Source organism: Lycium barbarum, chromosome 6, assembly GCF_019175385.1.
Source record: "Lycium barbarum isolate Lr01 chromosome 6, ASM1917538v2, whole genome shotgun sequence".
NCBI classification, from domain to species: domain Eukaryota; kingdom Viridiplantae; phylum Streptophyta; class Magnoliopsida; order Solanales; family Solanaceae; genus Lycium; species Lycium barbarum.
In genome coordinates, this window is record NC_083342.1 from 2713246 (window position 1) to 2731362 (window position 18117).

The 18117-nt window shown below is 35.5% G+C and overlaps 2 protein-coding genes across 2 annotated transcripts; both read left to right on the forward strand.

Moving 5' to 3' along the window:
• Positions 1–1545: 1545 nt before the first annotated feature.
• Positions 1546–6501, forward strand: LOC132600454 (alpha-L-fucosidase 1). Its single transcript, XM_060313631.1, has 3 exons — positions 1546–2225; positions 4338–4577; positions 5479–6501. Exons 1-3 carry the CDS (start codon positions 1561–1563, stop codon positions 6245–6247), a joined length of 1674 nt encoding a protein of 557 aa, XP_060169614.1. The 5' UTR covers positions 1546–1560; the 3' UTR covers positions 6248–6501.
• A 1815-nt stretch (positions 6502–8316) lies between these two features.
• On the forward strand, positions 8317–17808 carry LOC132600455 (T-complex protein 1 subunit beta). Its single transcript, XM_060313632.1, has 12 exons — positions 8317–8416; positions 10460–10521; positions 10612–10668; positions 10886–10951; positions 11046–11157; positions 11811–11939; positions 12888–12959; positions 13177–13292; positions 13839–13915; positions 14055–14540; positions 15806–16121; positions 17338–17808. Exons 2-12 carry the CDS (start codon positions 10516–10518, stop codon positions 17479–17481), a joined length of 1581 nt encoding a protein of 526 aa, XP_060169615.1. The 5' UTR covers positions 8317–8416; positions 10460–10515; the 3' UTR covers positions 17482–17808.
• Positions 17809–18117: the final 309 nt, after the last annotated feature.

Below are 18117 nucleotides of genomic sequence, written 5' to 3' on the forward strand. Positions count from 1 at the left end.
TCATAAAACCATGTTTACAAGTTATTTCATAAAACCATGTTTACAAATTATTTCATGAAACCATGATTACAAATTAATTCACGAAAATCATGGGCTACTTAGCCAACTATATTATGTTTATGTTTTTTTTTGGAGTTGCACAAATTACTGAGAAGGCTCAGATAGCCTAAAACTACGTAGCCACCGTAGGACAAGGATCGCTCCGCCCAGATAGGACGATACCTTAATTTTACACTGAATGGATCCATCAGGCACGATACCACCTCATACCCTGGCAAGGTATGGGGGTTCTGCTGGTCCGGCGAGGTACCAGACTCCACGTACCCACGTGGTGATATCACATGTCGGTTTATGAAATGCTCTCCCTACTTACCATGTTTTACTTATGTTATATATATATATATATATACACATACCCATGCACATGTTCATGTCCAGGTTTTCAGTTTCAGTTCTTATCATAATATTCCATGTCCCATGTTATTTCTTTCAGTTGCTTTACATACCAGTACATTCAATGTGCTGACGTCCCCTTTTATTGCTCGGGGGCCTGCATTTCACGATGCAGGTACGTATTTACAGGACGTTGCATCTGCTCAGTAGGATTTGCTCGTAACAGCTCTTTGGTGAGCCCCATCTCACTCGGGGTTTAGTCAGTTATCTTTATTCTACTAGTCATACATTTAAAGGTATGCTGGGGGGCCTTGTCCCAGCAAATACGTTTTCCAGTCAAGATTCACAATTAGAGGTTTCATAGACTAGTCAGTTTAGTTATGTTAGACATGCAAGGTGTTTAGCCATCTTTGACTCAACTCATGTTATTTCCGCATTTATGATTTAAACAAGTATTTCATTAAATTATTATGACATCTCATATTTTATAAAAGCTCATCACGTTTATGCTATATTTCCGCTCATGTTATGCCTCATGATGATTTAGCAAGCCATGTGGTTCACTCGGTCACATGCAGTAAGGCACCGAGTGCCGTGTTTCGCCCAGGCCATGATTCGGGGCGTGACAGATGCTTTATTATTTTCTTTAATGGTGTCTCCAAGACCCATAGCATCAAGATGGATTTCAGCATCTAGCACCCATGATAGGTAGTTCTTGCCCGAAATATCAAGGGCAACGAACTCGAGTTTTGTAAGGTTAGCCATAAAATAGAGAGAATAAAAATATTACCTTAACCTTCAAAAATTCCTTGAGACGGTAGAATCTCGTGCTGATAACGTGTTATAAAATAATAAACTAAAGCAAGAAATATATGTAGAATAAGAGAGAAGAAAGCAAGAAATATATGTAGAACAAGAGAGAAGAAAATTCTTATTTCTTCAAAATGTGTTCAAGTCCATCCAATATGAAAACTTATGCCTCTATTTATAGTGTTACACATAGACATACAAAAGGTTAACAATAAACATCTCATTTCATATATGAAATGAGATAATGGAAGAACCATTAAGATGGTGAAAGATAATGGAAGAACCATTAATATGATAGAAGATAACAAAGATGCATTATATTTGTGTAGTGGACATTGATTATCTATATTTCATAACATGATCATCATTCAGCAGGCTTACTATTTTGAACTATCATTCCAGCAAAGTGCAAAAGCCACAGAAATGGCCATTTTCCTCAAAGTCAACAGCATTCAGAAAATGATCAACAACAAAAAACCCATTACACTAATTAACCTCAAAATCATCATAATAATCTTCTTTTTATTTCAACTTTCAAGAATTTCACAATCTTTACATCCAAAGCCACCTCCAATTCCACTTCTACCCATACCAAAAGCCCACCAAATCTCATGGCAAATTGCAGAAATGGCACTTTTCTTGCACTTTGGTACCAATACTTTTACAAACACAGAATGGGGAACGGGTCGGGTCGACCCGAAAATATTCAACCCAACTTCACTAAATGCAACACAATGGGTTAATGTAGCTAAAGATTTTGGTTTTAAAAGAGTAATCTTGACTGCTAAACACCATGATGGTTTTTGCTTATGGCCATCAATATACACTGATTATTCTGTTAAGTCAAGTTCTTGGAGAAATGGGGTTGGTGATGTTGTTGATGAATTGGCTAAAGCTGCAAAAATTGCTGGTTTGGAATTGGGATTGTATCTTTCTCCATGGGATAGACATGAACATTGTTATGGTCAAACTTTTGAGTATAATGAATATTATATGGGACAAATGACTGAGTTGCTTACAAGGTAAAAAATTAATTTTTATGAACATTTCTTGGTTTTGTTGCATTTTACTACTCTGTTGTTTGTCTTAGTTTGACTTGACACGAAGTTTAAGAAAATAAAGAAAGATTAATGAATCTTGTGGTCTTAAACTAAAGATGTGTGTAATGTATCAAAATGGTCTTTGAATCTTGCAGTCTTAAATATGTCAATGTAGGATGTTGGTGTAAGGAGTTACTAAATATAGAGTAAGGAGTTACTAAATATAGAAAGTGCCATATCGACCCATTAGTTTTCAACCTGACTTGGCTAAATGCAACACAGTGGGTTAATGTAGCTAAAGATTTTGGCTTTAAAAGAGTAATCTTGACTGCTAAATACCATGATGGATTTTGCTTATGGCCATCAAAATATACTTGATTGTTCTGTTAAATCAAGTAATTGGAGAAATGGGGTTGGTGATATTGTCGATGAATTGGCTAAAGCTGCAAAAATTGCTGGTTTGGAGTTGGGTTTGTATCCTTCTCCATGGGATAGACATGAAGTCATGAACATTGTTATGGTGAAACTCTTGAGTATAATGAGTGTTATATGGGACAAATGACTGAGTTGGTTACAAGGTACTAAAGTTTTTAACTTTTTGTCCTGTGCTTTGGTTTTGAATTTATTTGAGTATGTTTTTTTGTGAATTTGATAGCATTTCTTGATTTTTAAAATATTTCCTCTATTTCAATTTGTTTGTCTTAGTTCGACTCAGTACGGAGTTTAAGAAAATAAAGAAAGATTTTTTAATCTCGTGTATTTAACTAAAGATGTGTATAATGTACCTAAATACCCTTTGAATCTTGTAGTCTTAAATATGTCAACGTAGGTTGTTTGGTGTAAAGAGTTACTAAAGTATCATTCTTTCTGATATAGACTAAAAAGGAAATAAGACAAACAAATCGAAACGGAGGGAGTGAATAAAAGTTTCTTTCTAACAATTTAAGATTCTAGATGAGGTGATACACATAGTTTTACAGTTAGTAAGATATAGTTTTACAGTTAGTAAGATATAGTTACAACTCTTATTTGGGAAATAATAAAGTATGTGCTTTTGGACTATAGCTTGTTCTGGCTTTATGAAGTTATTCATTCTGTGATTGGAATATTGTTTATGTATGTGATTCAGTTACTTATATTGACAAATATTCCAAGCATTAGCATCAATAAAGAAAATGTGAAAATGGGAATTGAGTAATGAAGTATGAAGTATGTGTATGGTTTAAAATTGTAACTCCATTTGCAGTTCCACATCGAGCTTTGACGATGCCAATTTAGAATGATTCTTTAAGTATGAGTTCTATGATGATAGGGATTGCGAGTCTTCATACTTACTACTGACTTCAAACAACTGCTACTACTACTACTCCTACACTTCAATTTCCAAGCTTTTCCGGGTTGGCTATATGAATCCCATTCCTTTCACTCCATTTGGTTTTGTTCGTACTAATGGCAAATACTACTTTTTTCCCTAGAACAGTCAAATTTGACTGTAGACACAAAGTGAATTCATACTCTTACTCGAGTGGTTATAATTTAGGCCATCTGACGAAAGTATGAGAGTCGTTGACTCCCACCAAGTATAAGTGTGTATGTGTTTTGGTTGGTTAGTTAACTATTTCTTGTCATTGTAACTGAAGGTTAATCAGTAATAGTTGTTTCATTAGTTTCTAAATTACCATTTGGCTAGATCACAGAATTTCAATCATCTTGCTGAAAAAAAAGAAAAACGAGAAATCCTTGACATTACGAGTGGTTAGTCAAGACTCCTCTGAAGGTAAGTATAAAGGAGCAGTAACAAAAGAGTTGATATGCTTGGCGCTCATTAAGCAAATAAATCACACTAAATAATCTTTTACCATTTTTATAATCTCTTGCACTCATGAAGTCATTTTTATGTGGTGGAAATTAACTTGTTTGAGTGCTATGAACTATCATCAACTCACTTCCCTTAACCTAAAAGGAGTTTCCATAAAAAAAAATGCCCGCGCTTATAGACAAAGAAATATGTAAGACTTGATTATTCAGAACATATAGGCAGACTTTTTGCAATTAACTGATTTTTTCCTGCTGCCAAAAAACCCTGTTGAGCAGATATGGAGAGATTAAATATATTTTTTTAGATGGTGCAAAAGGTGATGGTGAGAAGGATATGGATTATTTCTTTGATGATTGGTTTAGCCTTATTCATCAACTCCAACCTGGAGCTTCGATCTTTTCTGATGCTGGTCCGGATACGAGGTGGGTTGGTGACGAGGCTGGTGTTGCTGGAACCACTTGCTGGTCCCTTTTCAACTGCAGTGCTGTCAAGATTGGCGGTTATAATGATCCCATGTAAGTCTTGTTTTATTATTCTTATCTTCATCATATCTTATTTGCTTTCACAGAAACTTCTCCCCTCATAGTTTACTGTTATGTTATAATGGGTCATATCCTTCACACCCACAGAAAATTCCTGCCATTTATCATTGTGATCAATATGTATTCTTTAGAAAAGTTCTGTACCAAAAAATATTTCAAGATTCATTTCTCTCAATATGGTGGCGATATAGATCTATCAAATCCGTCCTATTTGACATTTTGCATGGAGTAAATGGACTTGGTCTGTTTCCTACAGTGGAACTTTTTTAAGAAGCTAGGACCCTGCTTCTTCAGTTGGAAAGACTTTTGCTATAGCATATAGGGACGGTTAAAATGGCTATAAGCAGTTAGAGATAACCTTCATTTACGGTTACTTTGACAGGGATTCTTGGCATGTGTTAACAATATGATTTTCATTTGTGTAAATAGGGGAAAAAGAAAAGTGTCCCTATGATGTAAGCTGGTACTTCATTACTTGACCCAATGATGGATAAACACTGATAGCATGTTCTTATTTTCGTTAGGTCCTTTTTCTTTTGTGTGCAAACTAGGCCAAGTAATATTACTGTCAACAACAACATAGCCGGTGTAATCCCATAAGTGGGGTCTGTGGAGGTTAGTGTGTACGCAGACCTTACCCCATCTCGGAAGGTAGAGAGGCTGTTTAGCTAATATTAGTGTCATTAGATGTAATTGCCATTTTAGCTGGTAATAACACCTGTTGTGAAAAAAGCCCCCATCACTCTTAAAGTCTGTCAATTGAAACAAGAAATTATGTGGATAAAGTGCCCTCACATAATGCATTATTAACTTCTTTTTTCTCAGCACTCTGAGCTTCCTTTTATCTTAGTTATATTTTTCGTGTATTCAACAGATACGAGAAGGAGGGTGACGCCTTTGGCCATGAATGGGTTCCCGCCGAGTGTGATGTGTCAATCCGACCCGGTTGGTTTTGGCATGCATCAGAAAAGCCAAAAAGTGCAATGACTCTTCTGGATTTATATTACAAATCAGTCGGTAGGAACTGTCTCTTATTGCTAAATGTACCACCAAACTCATCTGGTCTCATATCGGACGAAGATATACAAGTCCTCAAAGAGTTCTCTGAGCTTCGTGATTCTATATTCTCCCATAATATTGCAAAATCTGCTCTTCTTTCTGCCAGCAGTATACGAGGAAATCCTAATGATTCTCAGTTTGGCCCCAAGAATGTTATTGAGGAAGGATTATATACATATTGGGCTCCAGATCAAGGACAACAATCAGACTGGGCATTATATTTAGAATTTCAACAGGTTATAACTTTCAATGTCTTGGAACTTCAAGAACCGATTCAAATGGGGCAGCGGATTATCGAGTTTCATCTTGATATCTTAGACGAAAATGGAAAATGGCAACACGTGATAAATGGAACGACAGTAGGATATCGGAGGCTGTTACTTTTTCCAACAGTGAAGTCCAACTCGTTCAGGTTGGTTATTGACAAGTCCAGGGCGTGCCCTCTAATCTCCCACGTGGGAATTTACATGGATTCCTATTCTATTCCACGACGAGTCACCGATACACATACTACATTGAAGTTCATTGACAACCAAGTTTTCAGGAGAAGTGCATACAAGCGGTCTCAATCTGCTTCCATCTAATCTTTGTCGAGCAGCTTTAAGTGTATAATTAATCTTGTTTTTTTTTTCTTTCCTTTCTGATGCTTTTGTGTGTTGATTTTCTTTGATTTCAGGTGTTGTAATGTAAAGTTTATAAAACAAAACTCATATTAGAGTGGAGCAACTATTATGAAACTGCTTCCATCTAGTCTTTGTTAGGAGACATTTCAATGTACTGGACATGAAACTTGATTTAATGATTTTCTAATGCTTGTGTGTTAGTAATTTTAACCTGATTTCAGGTGTTGAAATATGAAGTTCATAAATCACAACTCCAGAACTCACTCTAGTTTTGAGTTTCACTTACCATTGGTGCAATAATTTCCAATTGCATACTACTAGAGAGGTTGTGACATAGCTTGGTGAATGTGGTGTATAGTGATGCAGAATGGAAGCCTTGACGTAATGGTAAAGTTGTCATTGTGTGGGTAAGGTTGCGTACTTAAGACCCAATGTGGTCTGACCCTTCTCCGAACCTTGCGTGTAGCGCTTCTTGGTGCATCGGGCTGTTTTTTTGTTAATGCATAGTGATGTAAGTAAATGACCTCAAGACATCTTAGCATATTTAATGTAAAGTTAATCTACGCTCCATTTTTTTTTAAGATCAGTAAGTGTGAATTAGAATGTACAACTATATATTGAGATGTGTATCAAGATTAAGACGTACGAGGAGCAAGTGATGCTTATTAGAATTTGTGAGGACAAGCATGCAGTAGCGAATCTATGTGTTTGAGAAAAGGTCACGCGAAAAAATAACCACTTGGATGACCAATAAAAAATTACGAAGTATTTAATGTTTAGCAGCTTCAGAATCAAACTCAGACATGTGAGATTGAAGTTGAGAGAATTGCGTGTCTGAACTTTGATCTTCAATCCACTGGGTCTAAAACTAGTGACCAAGCCTAACCCTGAAGCTGGATTGTCAAGTCTAAAATTGGAACTCCTAATCTTTTATGTTTCAAACTAAGGGTTAATAATTTAGTAGTGATATTGTTCAAAAGATCGTAGATAGAATAACAACCACGCTGATTTTGCCTGAAGTTGCTCTCTTATGGTTAAGATTAAAACTTAAATACTTCAAAAATTGACCAAGTTTTAAATAGCACAAGTATAAGCAGATACCTGGTGCACATCCTCCTCTTTATCAATTTTCGAAATAAAATTCACAAATAAGCACTTTTCAATTTTTGTATGAAATTTTAATTTCCATGAAAATAATTATTTTCAATTACAACAACGAAAATTCGCTATTGGTGAGACAATTTGATTTTTTTTTTGTGTGTGGATTGTTCTTCATACTGACTGGTCTTTAATTTTTGTCCCTCAAATTGCTGGTCTTCAATTTTTGTCTATGCTTGAAAATTTGCTGGCCAAAGTATTTTATTCACTGGTCTATGAAACCAAAGCTTCTAGGTTCGATCCCAACAGAGGCGATGAATTCGCTGTTTTCTTACCAGAACTTTTTTTCTCGAAACTTTGCCTTGTCCTGCATAAGTTTTGTAGGAATTAATTTATCCGGCATAAGTTGTGTAGTAACTAATTCAAAAGGCATAAGTTTATAGAAATTTTTCCTTGTCCGGCATAAGTTTTGTAGGAATTAAATTATCCGGCATAAGTTGTGTAGTAACTAATTCACAAGGCATAACTGTATAGAAATTTTTCCTTTTCCGGCATAATTTCTGCAGGAATTAAATTTTCCGACATGAGTTGTGCAGTGCCGAGCGAATCAGTTACTACACAACATATGCCGAAAATTTTAATTTCTATAGAAATTATCCCGGACAAGGTCGCGAAATTAGGGTCATAGATAAAAGTAGGCTGTTTTTCTTTTTCAATGCCAGAGATGTCTTCGACCATTTTTTTATTACTTAAAGTACCGAAAAACAAATTAAAGACCAGCAATTTGAGAGATGAAAATTAAAGATCAACCCAAGATAGGAACATTCATGCTAATGACCTTATGGACCAGGCCCAAGTAGAAAGCCCACTAAACTTACAAGTTTACAATTATACCCTCAGCAAACTAAAAAATTACCAATTAGACCATTTAAACCTTCATTTTAGCAAACTCTTCTCAGAACCCTTCCTATTTTCCCACTTTCACTGGTTTGTTGTAGTTCCAGTAGCCTCCACAGTCCATTATACCTTCAGGTCTATTTTGGTCTTTTCCATCATCTCTTATAGTATTGTTCTATCTTTTGTTTATCCTTTTTACAGATCTTTTGCCCTATTCTTGATTTTTTTTTTCCTGCATATAATACAGTTATGTTTGTTGCTGATTTTATTTGAGAGTTTTTAACTAATGGGTATTTGGTAAATGGCCTAATGTTGTTTTGTTTTGTATTAAAGATTTGATTTTTATTACTATTTTGTTTATCCTTTTACACATCTTTTGCCCTAGTCTTGAAATTTCATATAGTATAGTTATAGTTGTTGCTGATTTATTCACTATGTTTATCTTTTTTGAGACTTTTTGACTAATGGCTATTCCTTAAATGACCTAATCTTGCTTTGTTTTACATTAAAGATATGATTTTTACTACTATTTTGGTTATCCTTTTACACATCTTTTGCCCTAGTCTTGATTTTTTTTTTTCATATAATTTCTTATAAAGTTCTGCTTGTTGTTGATTTATTCACTATGTTTATCTTTTTTAAGACTTTTTAAATAATGGGTATTCTTTAAATGACCTAATCTTGCTATGTTTTGCATTAAAGATATGATTTTTACTACTATTTCATTATTTTTTGTGTGTTAAAGATTTGGGTTGCATAGTTAAATTCCTTGAAATTGTGTTGTAGAACTGGAGTTGTTTAGGGTTTCACGCTTTAATAGAAAAAGGGTATTAGATTTTTATCTTTTTTTAGGGTTTGAATGATTACAATTTTCCGTGATCTCTTATTTGCATTAAGCAAACACTTTTTTTTTTTTTATCCTTGTTATACATATTTTGCCCTAGTCTTGATTTTTTTTTTCATATTAACTTCCTGCAGAGTTCTGTTGTTGCTGATTTATTTGAGATTTTTTAACTAATGGGTATTCCGTAAATGACCTAATATTGCTTTGTTTTGCAATAAAGATTTGATTTTTACGATTTTTTAACTAATGGGTATTCTGTAAATGACCTAATGTTGCTTTGTTTTGCAATAAAAAGATTTGATTTTTACTTTTTTGTTTATCCATTTGCACATCTTTTGTCCTAGTCTTGAATTTTTGATATATCCTATAGAGTTATCTTGTTGCTCATTTATTCACTATCTTTGTTCTCGTTGAGCTTTTTTTAACTAATGGGTATTCCATAATTGACCTAATATTGCTGTGTTTTGTATCAAAGATTTGATTTTTATGACTATTTCGTTTTCACGTTTCATATAACGTACGTATATAGTTCTGGTTGTTGTTGCTATTCACTATGTATCTTTTCTTTGAGTCTTTTTAACTAATGGGTATTCCATAAAATGACCTAATGTTGCTTTGTTTCGCATTAAAGATTTGATTTTTACTACTATTTCATTTTTTCTTTTGGGTTTGTTAATATTTGGGTTACATAGTCACCTGAATTGAGAAAGGGCAATCGATTTTTATCTTTTTGGGTTTGAATAATTACAATTTTCCACTGGGTGCAAACAATTTCTGAGGGCCATCGGACTGGGTAAAACCTGAATTAACCGTGGTGCACTTGCGGGAAACTCCTTGCCGAGGGCCTGTGCACCCCCGGGATTAGTCGGGGCTCTAAGAGACCCGGACACCCGGTGCTTAATCAAAAAAAATAATTACAATTTTCCATGATCTCTTATAGCATTAAACAAACTCTATTTATTTTGTTTATCCTTTTACACATCTTTTGCCCTTGTCTTGAATTTTTCATATAACTTCCTACAGAGTTCTGTTGTTGCTGATTATTCACTATGTATATTTTCTTTGAGACTTTTTAACTAATGGACATTTCGTAAATGACCCAATATTGCTTTGTTTTGAATCAAAGATTTGATTTTTTTTTTTTTTTTTTTTTTGTGTTAATAAGAATTTCTCCTTGCATTGAGATTTGGGTCGTAGATCAGTAGTTGATTAGGGTTTAAATTTGAATTGAAAAAAGGGCAATGGATTTTGCTCACTTTAGGGTTTGAATAATTACAATTATTCTTGAACTGACTCTACAGTGTTCTGATATTACAACTGTTTTGTTGTTTTAGATATTTGTTAAGGTTCAGCTTTTGCATTTCAGCTTCACATCTCCGATTTCTTTCTAATGGCGGTACGTTGTGGTTGTTTTCCCCCCTTTTGTTTTAATAATGTTTAAGCTGGTGGATTATATATCGAATGTTTTTTTTTTCCGTGTTCTCAGATTGATAGACTCTTTAAAGATGAAGCCACTGAAGAAAAGGGTGAGCGAGCTAGGATGGTAAGTCTTGTTTTGTCAGCAAATAACGATTAAACAACTGAGGTTGCTTATAAGCTATTTTAACAGGTTACCAAATATTGAGCATCATGTGAGAAAGACAAAGTTTACATGTTGATTGCGATGTTATATATGTGTAATTCTGTGACATTTTTTTTTATAGCGGCTTACGACTATTGTTCTTCGATTTTCTGAAATCATTGAGTGTTTCAAATTTTAGGCCTCCTTTATTGGAGCGATGGCAATTGCTGATTTGGTAAAGACTACATTAGGACCTAAGGGAATGGTAAGCCAAGTTTTCGATTGTGCATTTTGCAGGTATGGATAACAGCTAGGTTTTTGGGTTTGACCGATACTACATTTTGTTTCAAAATTTGCAGGATAAAATTCTGCAATCAACAGGCAGAGGACACAGCGTTACTGTTACCAATGATGGTGCGACAATTTTGAAGTCCCTCCATATTGATAATCCAGCTGCCAAGGTCCTTGTGGGTATCCTTGATTGATAACTTGTGTTTCCTTATTATGTTTATCTGAAGTAAGTGATCCATTTTTCTTATGAGCGTCAGATAATTCTGCCTTCTTTTGAAATGATAGTTTCACTGTTGGTTGTCGAACTCCAAGTTGGATCGTACCCGAAAACGAATCCATTGAGCATGGTGTTTACTCCCTCTGTGCCAATTTATGTGACACTCTCTCCATTTTGGTCAGTCCCAGAAAGAATGACATCTTCCTATATTTAGTAACAATTTAACTTCAAACTTCTCATTTTACCCTTAATAAAATGATTTATAGCCACACAAAACTTATTTTAGACTACAAATTTCAAAATCTTCATTTCTTTCTTAAACTCGGTGCCGAGTCTAACACCGTCACATAAATTGAGACGGATGGAGTAATAGGTTAAAAGGACAAATCGGTAAACAGGTAATAGGGTTTCAGTAGAAGATTACACCACAACTGTCGTCCTCTTTTTGTTTTTGGGTTTAAGTTATCATTTAAAAGAAAGGCCAGATATGTACCACTTATTTAAGACCTTTAGAGATAGTTGAAGGAGATAGATGCTGAAGCTTTATCACAGGAAAGATCCTTGGGAATAGAATGATGTGATTTTATGCAATGTTATACCTTGATCCTTTTGTAAGATATCTCCAAGGTACAGGATGATGAAGTTGGTGATGGGACAACTTCAGTAGTCGTTTTGGCTGGAGAACTTTTGAGGGAGGCAGAAAAGCTGGTAAATGCAAAAATTCATCCGATGACAATTATAGCAGGTTTGTTCTGATGATCTGATGTCTTAACATATTTCATACAGGCACACACACGTGTATGTATATTATTAAAGCTTTCTTCAAGCTTCCTTATGTGCAGAATAGTAGAGTACAAACTGCTTCTGGACTGCTTTATCGAATTTGCTTGTGTACCATTACTGCAATGCTTGCTTACTATTTTGTCTTTAATTGGGCATCTTTTATTTTATCTATTGAAGCATCTGGTGTACTTGCTTGCCGGTACTTGACATTTTTTAAATCTAGAAGAAGCTCGACTGTTTTTTCCTGGGATGATACTTGAATGCTATGGTAGGCTTAAAGTTTGCACCAGAACATCAGCATTTAGCTTCCTAGGTACCTGTACATTAGTAACATGGGTAGTGATTGAATGCAGAGTGAGTTCTTGGGATAATTTTGTTTTGAAAAGTCAAACCTGGAAGGTAACATTTTAAAGGTGTGTTTCAATATTTTTGTTTACAAAATCTGTCGCAAAGCTTGTTTCCATAGTGGAGTTTGATTTAGGTAGAATCTATAGTTTCTACCAAATGCGATAAAAGAAAATAAGAACTCAACTGCTATTCCTAGCAGAGACAAAAACACGAGGTGATTTCTTTTAGTCTGTCAGTCTTGGTGGGCAGAGAGAGTTACCCCAACGGTGGAAGAAGTTACCCGGTGGAGTAATCTAGGTGAAATGCAAGCTGGCTTGGACACCTACTTTTGAAAATTTCGACTACTTTTAAGGAGATATTGCCAAGAGACGGCATAAATTCCTTAACACCTGGACATTTCCATCCAAAACTGCCAAAATCTTATTCTATTCTGTTTATCAAGCCAAAACATAGCAAGTTCCTATTTCTAAGTAATATTCTAGTTAATGCTAATGCTTAAAGTACCTATTCTGGTTTCATGCTTAGTGTACCTTTCTATTGCTTATTTGCTTCTTTATATCAGGTTTCCGGATGGCATCTGAGTGTGCACGCAATGTTCTGGAGCAGAAGGTCGTGGATAACAAGCAGGACGTAGGTATGGTTGCTGTTAGTTGTATATAACATCATGGCGGAGAGCCTACATTTAATGGCATATATTGATTTTCCTTAGATTGGTGTACCCCAGTCTTTGAACTATGCCAAGTAACTTGTCCTGGATGCTAGTAGCTGATAGAAAGAATGTAATGAGGCCAAAAGTTATTTGTTTATCTTGATTTTCTCATTATGATATGGTCATTTCTTTTATGATGCAGAGAAGTTTAGATTGGACTTGATGAATATTGCAAGGACTACTTTGAGCTCAAAAATCTTGTCTCAGGACAAGGAGCATTTTGCAAAACTGGCTGTTGATGCGGTCATGAGGTTAAAGGTCAATATTTCATCTGCTCTAGCAGCTTACAAAGAGCTTACAAAACTGGCTGTTCGGTCATATGCTTGTGAGACACAATATTGTGTGAAGGGAGTTACTTAGATTCTCGTAGAAGCCTATGCAGCAAAATCTTATGTTGCGTGCGGACAGGGGGGGGGGGGGGGGGCGCTATTTGTGATTAAAGATTTAAAAAAAGCATCTGAAAGTAATTTCGGTTTTTTTTTTTTAACGTGAATGAAACTTAGTTTTTTTTCTTCCTTATCTATAAATTAACAGTCTTTCCTCTTTCCTTGGCCAGACATTAAATGCTTTCTTCAAAGGGTTTGAGATTTGATTTCACCGAAATTAGAACTTTTTCGCTTTCTTTCTGCGAGTGGATTCATTACCTTCTGTGTTATATTATCTAATAATGTGTAAAGTTAACATGAAGATGTATCTTTCACTTATCTATTGATAAAAAGTTATGTATTTTCTCACATGCCTTCCTATTTGTTAGTATTCATTTATCGTGTTTTCAATCTTTTTCTAAATTGATTGTAATAACAGGGCAGTACCAATCTTGAGGCAATCCAGATAATTAAGAAACCTGGAGGTTCATTGAAGGATTCATTTTTAGATGAAGGGTGAGCAAATAAACTCAAAAAATTCTTCCGTTTCGAACTATTTACTACTACGTGTATTGTTGAAAGATAAAGCTATGTATCTAGGACAAGCTTTTGGTCAAATATTCTCTTTTGAAGTGGTGAAGTTTCTTTTATGTAGGTTTATTTTGGACAAAAAGATTGGGGTTGGCCAACCAAAACGCATAGAAAATGCAAAGATTTTGGTGGCAAATACTGCTATGGATACAGATAAAGTGAAGATATATGGTGCACGTGTTCGAGTTGACTCAATGGCCAAGGTTGCTGATCTAGAGGCAGCCGAAAAGGAGAAAATGAGAGAGAAGGTGCAAAAGATCATTAGTCATGGAATAAATTGCTTCGTTAACCGACAACTGATCTACAATTTCCCGGAGGAACTATTTGCTGATGCAGGGGTACTTGCAATAGAACATGCTGACTTTGATGGTATTGAGAGGTTGGGTTTAGTTACTGGGGGAGAAATTGCGTCAACGTTTGACAATCCAGAGTCTGTCAAGCTTGGCCACTGTAAACTTATTGAGGAGATTATGATTGGTGAAGATAAGCTGATTCACTTCTCTGGGGTTGCAATGGGTCAGGCATGTACAATTGTTCTGAGAGGTGCAAGGTACGTTGGTGTTATATTATCTGCCTTTTCTTGTAATTTCCCCTCTGTTTCCTTTGTTGGTATGGGATAAGGTCTAGGGCTGGCAAAACGGGTAAAAAAAAACAAGTAACCGTCTAATCCGACCCATTAGACATGGGTTGTACAACTGACCATTTAAAAATGGATCCATATTATCAGTACCCTTTTGTCTGCATACACACCACCCTCCCCAGACTCCACTTGTGGGATTGCATTGGGTATGTTGTTGTTCTTGCTTTTTCAGAATCTAAGCTTATTTAGCTTGTGTTCTCACCCGACTATTGCGGAACCTTATCAGTCAGTTAACCCATTTTTTATTCGTTTTAAATATGGTCGGGTCAGTTATTCATCTGTTTTTGTTTAACATGTTTTCGACCCGCCCATACCCCACCCACAGGTTTGCCACTCCTAGTATGGGAGGCTTGGGAGGAGGGTCATTGTTGTTGTCTGCATGGTTGCATAATTTTGTTGGGATGGTAAACGGCCACTTATCTTTGGGGTTGTATCTACCAATCATGTTTCACTGAAAACGTTTTTATTTCTTTCACTTGCTTGTTCAAGCTTTATGCATAACTAAGATATCGCTTGCATGAATATTAAACCAAGCTATTATGGACGCCTAATTTTTACCCATCCCCCTCTTTTGGTTGTTTAAGCATTTAAATTTGTTTAGAAGTCTAGTGATAATAATTTTTGCGTAAAAGAAAAAGAAGAAAAAGTGGTGAAAAATAAAATACAAATTATATACTATATTTGCGCGCGCGCGCGCTCCTTTAATATTATAAACTTTAAACTCAAAAACACATTACATTCACTCAAACCTTTCCAGCGCCACAGGAACTAAAGACAATGAACAAGGAAGTGAAGGATTTTAACGAAGCAAAGATAAGACTTTGATTGATTGATGTTCTGCAAAGGCAACATAACAAATCAGAAAGGCTGGAAAAGTAAAGATATAATGTCAATTGGCAAGCTTCAACTTTCATCCAAGACGCCTACTTTGGACAATGGAAGTAGTTTTACTGCAGTTTTACTTCGGACAATGGAAGTAGTTTTACTGTGGGTTTACTTTGGACAACGGAAGTAGTTTTTCTGCAGCATTGTTGTGCTGTTATACTTTTACTAAAGGACCTGTTTGACTCCTCAATGCTGGAGTTGTTTTGTTTTCCTTTTTGGGGTTTAACTGTGATGAAATTCTACTTGTGATGTATTTCCTTGTTAACATCTCCCTTTATTCTTATTTTCAGCCCTCATGTACTGGATGAAGCTGAAAGATCTCTGCACGATGCATTGTGTGTGCTGTCTCAGACAGTAAATGACAGCAGGGTTCTACTTGGAGGTGGATGGCCTGAGATGGTGATGGCTAAGGCAGTTGATGAACTAGCTAAGAAGACTCCAGGTAAAAGATCTCATGCAATTGAGGCTTTTACCCGTGCACTTTTGGCAATTCCAACTATCATTGCCGACAATGCCGGGTTAGACAGTGCTGAGTTGATTGCTCAGCTTCGTGCTGAACACCACAAGGAGGAAAGCAACGCAGGAATTGATGTCATCTCTGGAGCTGTGAGTAACTCATTTAAGATTTTTTAAATGAATTTTGTTGTCGCGCTGTGAAACTGTTCTGAGTTTGTAGTTTCTGCTTTCTTTTTGCTTGAATTTTCCTTAAGTTCTGCATTAAAATAAATGCAACAATGGAAACTATTAAAGCTAAAACTGATGCAATATCCTAAAGTGCGTGCATGATCATGTAAATGTTTTCATGGTTACCTTTGACTCAAAAAGATCATGTAAATACTTTCAAATGAGATGTCCAACATCTTTAGATAAGGAGAAAGAACTCAAGTAATTATCCTTCATTCTCTTAATTGAATTGCAATTAAACTCGGCCTAGCACATATTTCAGTGTGTCAGTTTTCTGTTTCTCAAAATCAAAGATTAATGAATGCACATGCATCCACACACAAAAGCGAAAGCAGAAAAGTATATCTCCAGTAAGATCTGTTTTCCTTCTCAGGAGATTTCGCCATAACCACCATTTGACTTTAAATAATTAGTGCTTAATTTGTCTGCAACCCACTGTTTGCTCCCCCCGCCCGCCCTTCCTTTTCCTTGTGGATAAAGGGGGTTGTTTGGCCGCTGGTTAGAGTTAGGCAGGGGTACATAGATTCCCTCGTAACTTGTACATGTATTAGTTATGGGGGATTGTAAACTGGTGCCAAACACCGTACATGATATGCTGAATTTATACATAGCAACTAAAATGCTACCAAACATGGTATTAGTTATGTTGGTTTCAATACATGAATTAGTTCTTAACCAATGACCAAACACCTCATTGTTTCCCTATCTCTTGCACAAGTGTTCCCTTTTTTTAAAAAAAAAAAACTAGTTTGGCTATAGTTTTATCGCTGACACTTGACAGTAAATCAGCGGCTATTTATGGCCATCTGACCTCATTTTTTCGTGCCTCTAGGTTTGTAAACTATATAAATAAGAAATAATTGGTGAGTAATAGACATTAACAGAAATGGAAGAGATGGAAGAAAAATAGTTACTTATTTCCTTTTGTGGCTTGAATGGAAAGGGAGAGCCAAAGATTAACTGTCCTTTTCTCTTCTGGACTTCTTTCTTGTTCTTTTATTTTTGTTCTTTATCTGGTTTCCGTTGTTCCATAACACTATTAAATCTTCAAAATCATGTGCAGACGATCAACTCTTGCTTGCTTATTGAGAGTAGTACTCGTCTAAATTTACTTATCCAACTGGGGCATCTTTGACAGGTTGGAGATATGTCAGAGCTAGGAATATCCGAGTCGTTCAAAGTCAAACAGGCTGTATTGCTCTCTGCCACTGAGGCTGCTGAGATGATCCTAAGGGTTGATGAAATCATCACTTGTGCCCCACGGAGGAGGGAGGGAATGTAAAAAACAATATTGCTCGTGTTTAAGCTGTTGAGATGACTCGTATTCTATTATGGTTTGAGAATTGGAGATGCTAGGTGTGACATTTGTGAACGAGCCAAATGATAGATTGCTATTGGAACCAATGCTAAAATGCACTATGCTGAGTAGTTTTTCTTTTCTTTTGAGGAGATGTTTTGGTTTGTTTCATCATCTAATTTTTAGGAAAATGCATGTTTCTAGATTTTGAGTTCAGCTTATTGATTTCTTACTCAGGTGCAAACATTTCACTTAGACAGGCTTACATTAATATTTTGAGTGGCTATTCTATAGGAAAAATATATTCTAGAAGAGTTTTTGACTCCATGCTTGTGATGTAGTTTAACTGGAAATAAAGTAGCAGGTTGTGCATACTTTGGTAAATACTGAATTACCACATCGAAATTGGAAATTTTGGCACTTTAGTTTTGGCATTACGGCATTTTGCTACACATTTTTAATAATTTGGATATCCGGTATGAGGTATCTATTGAAAAAATTCAAAATTCTTCAGACTAGGAGCTTTTTGTTTTTTTTAACTAAATATAAGTTGATATGATATAGATTACTCAAACATATGTATCGTTTTCAATCGACCGTAGGTAATTTTTATTCATTTCA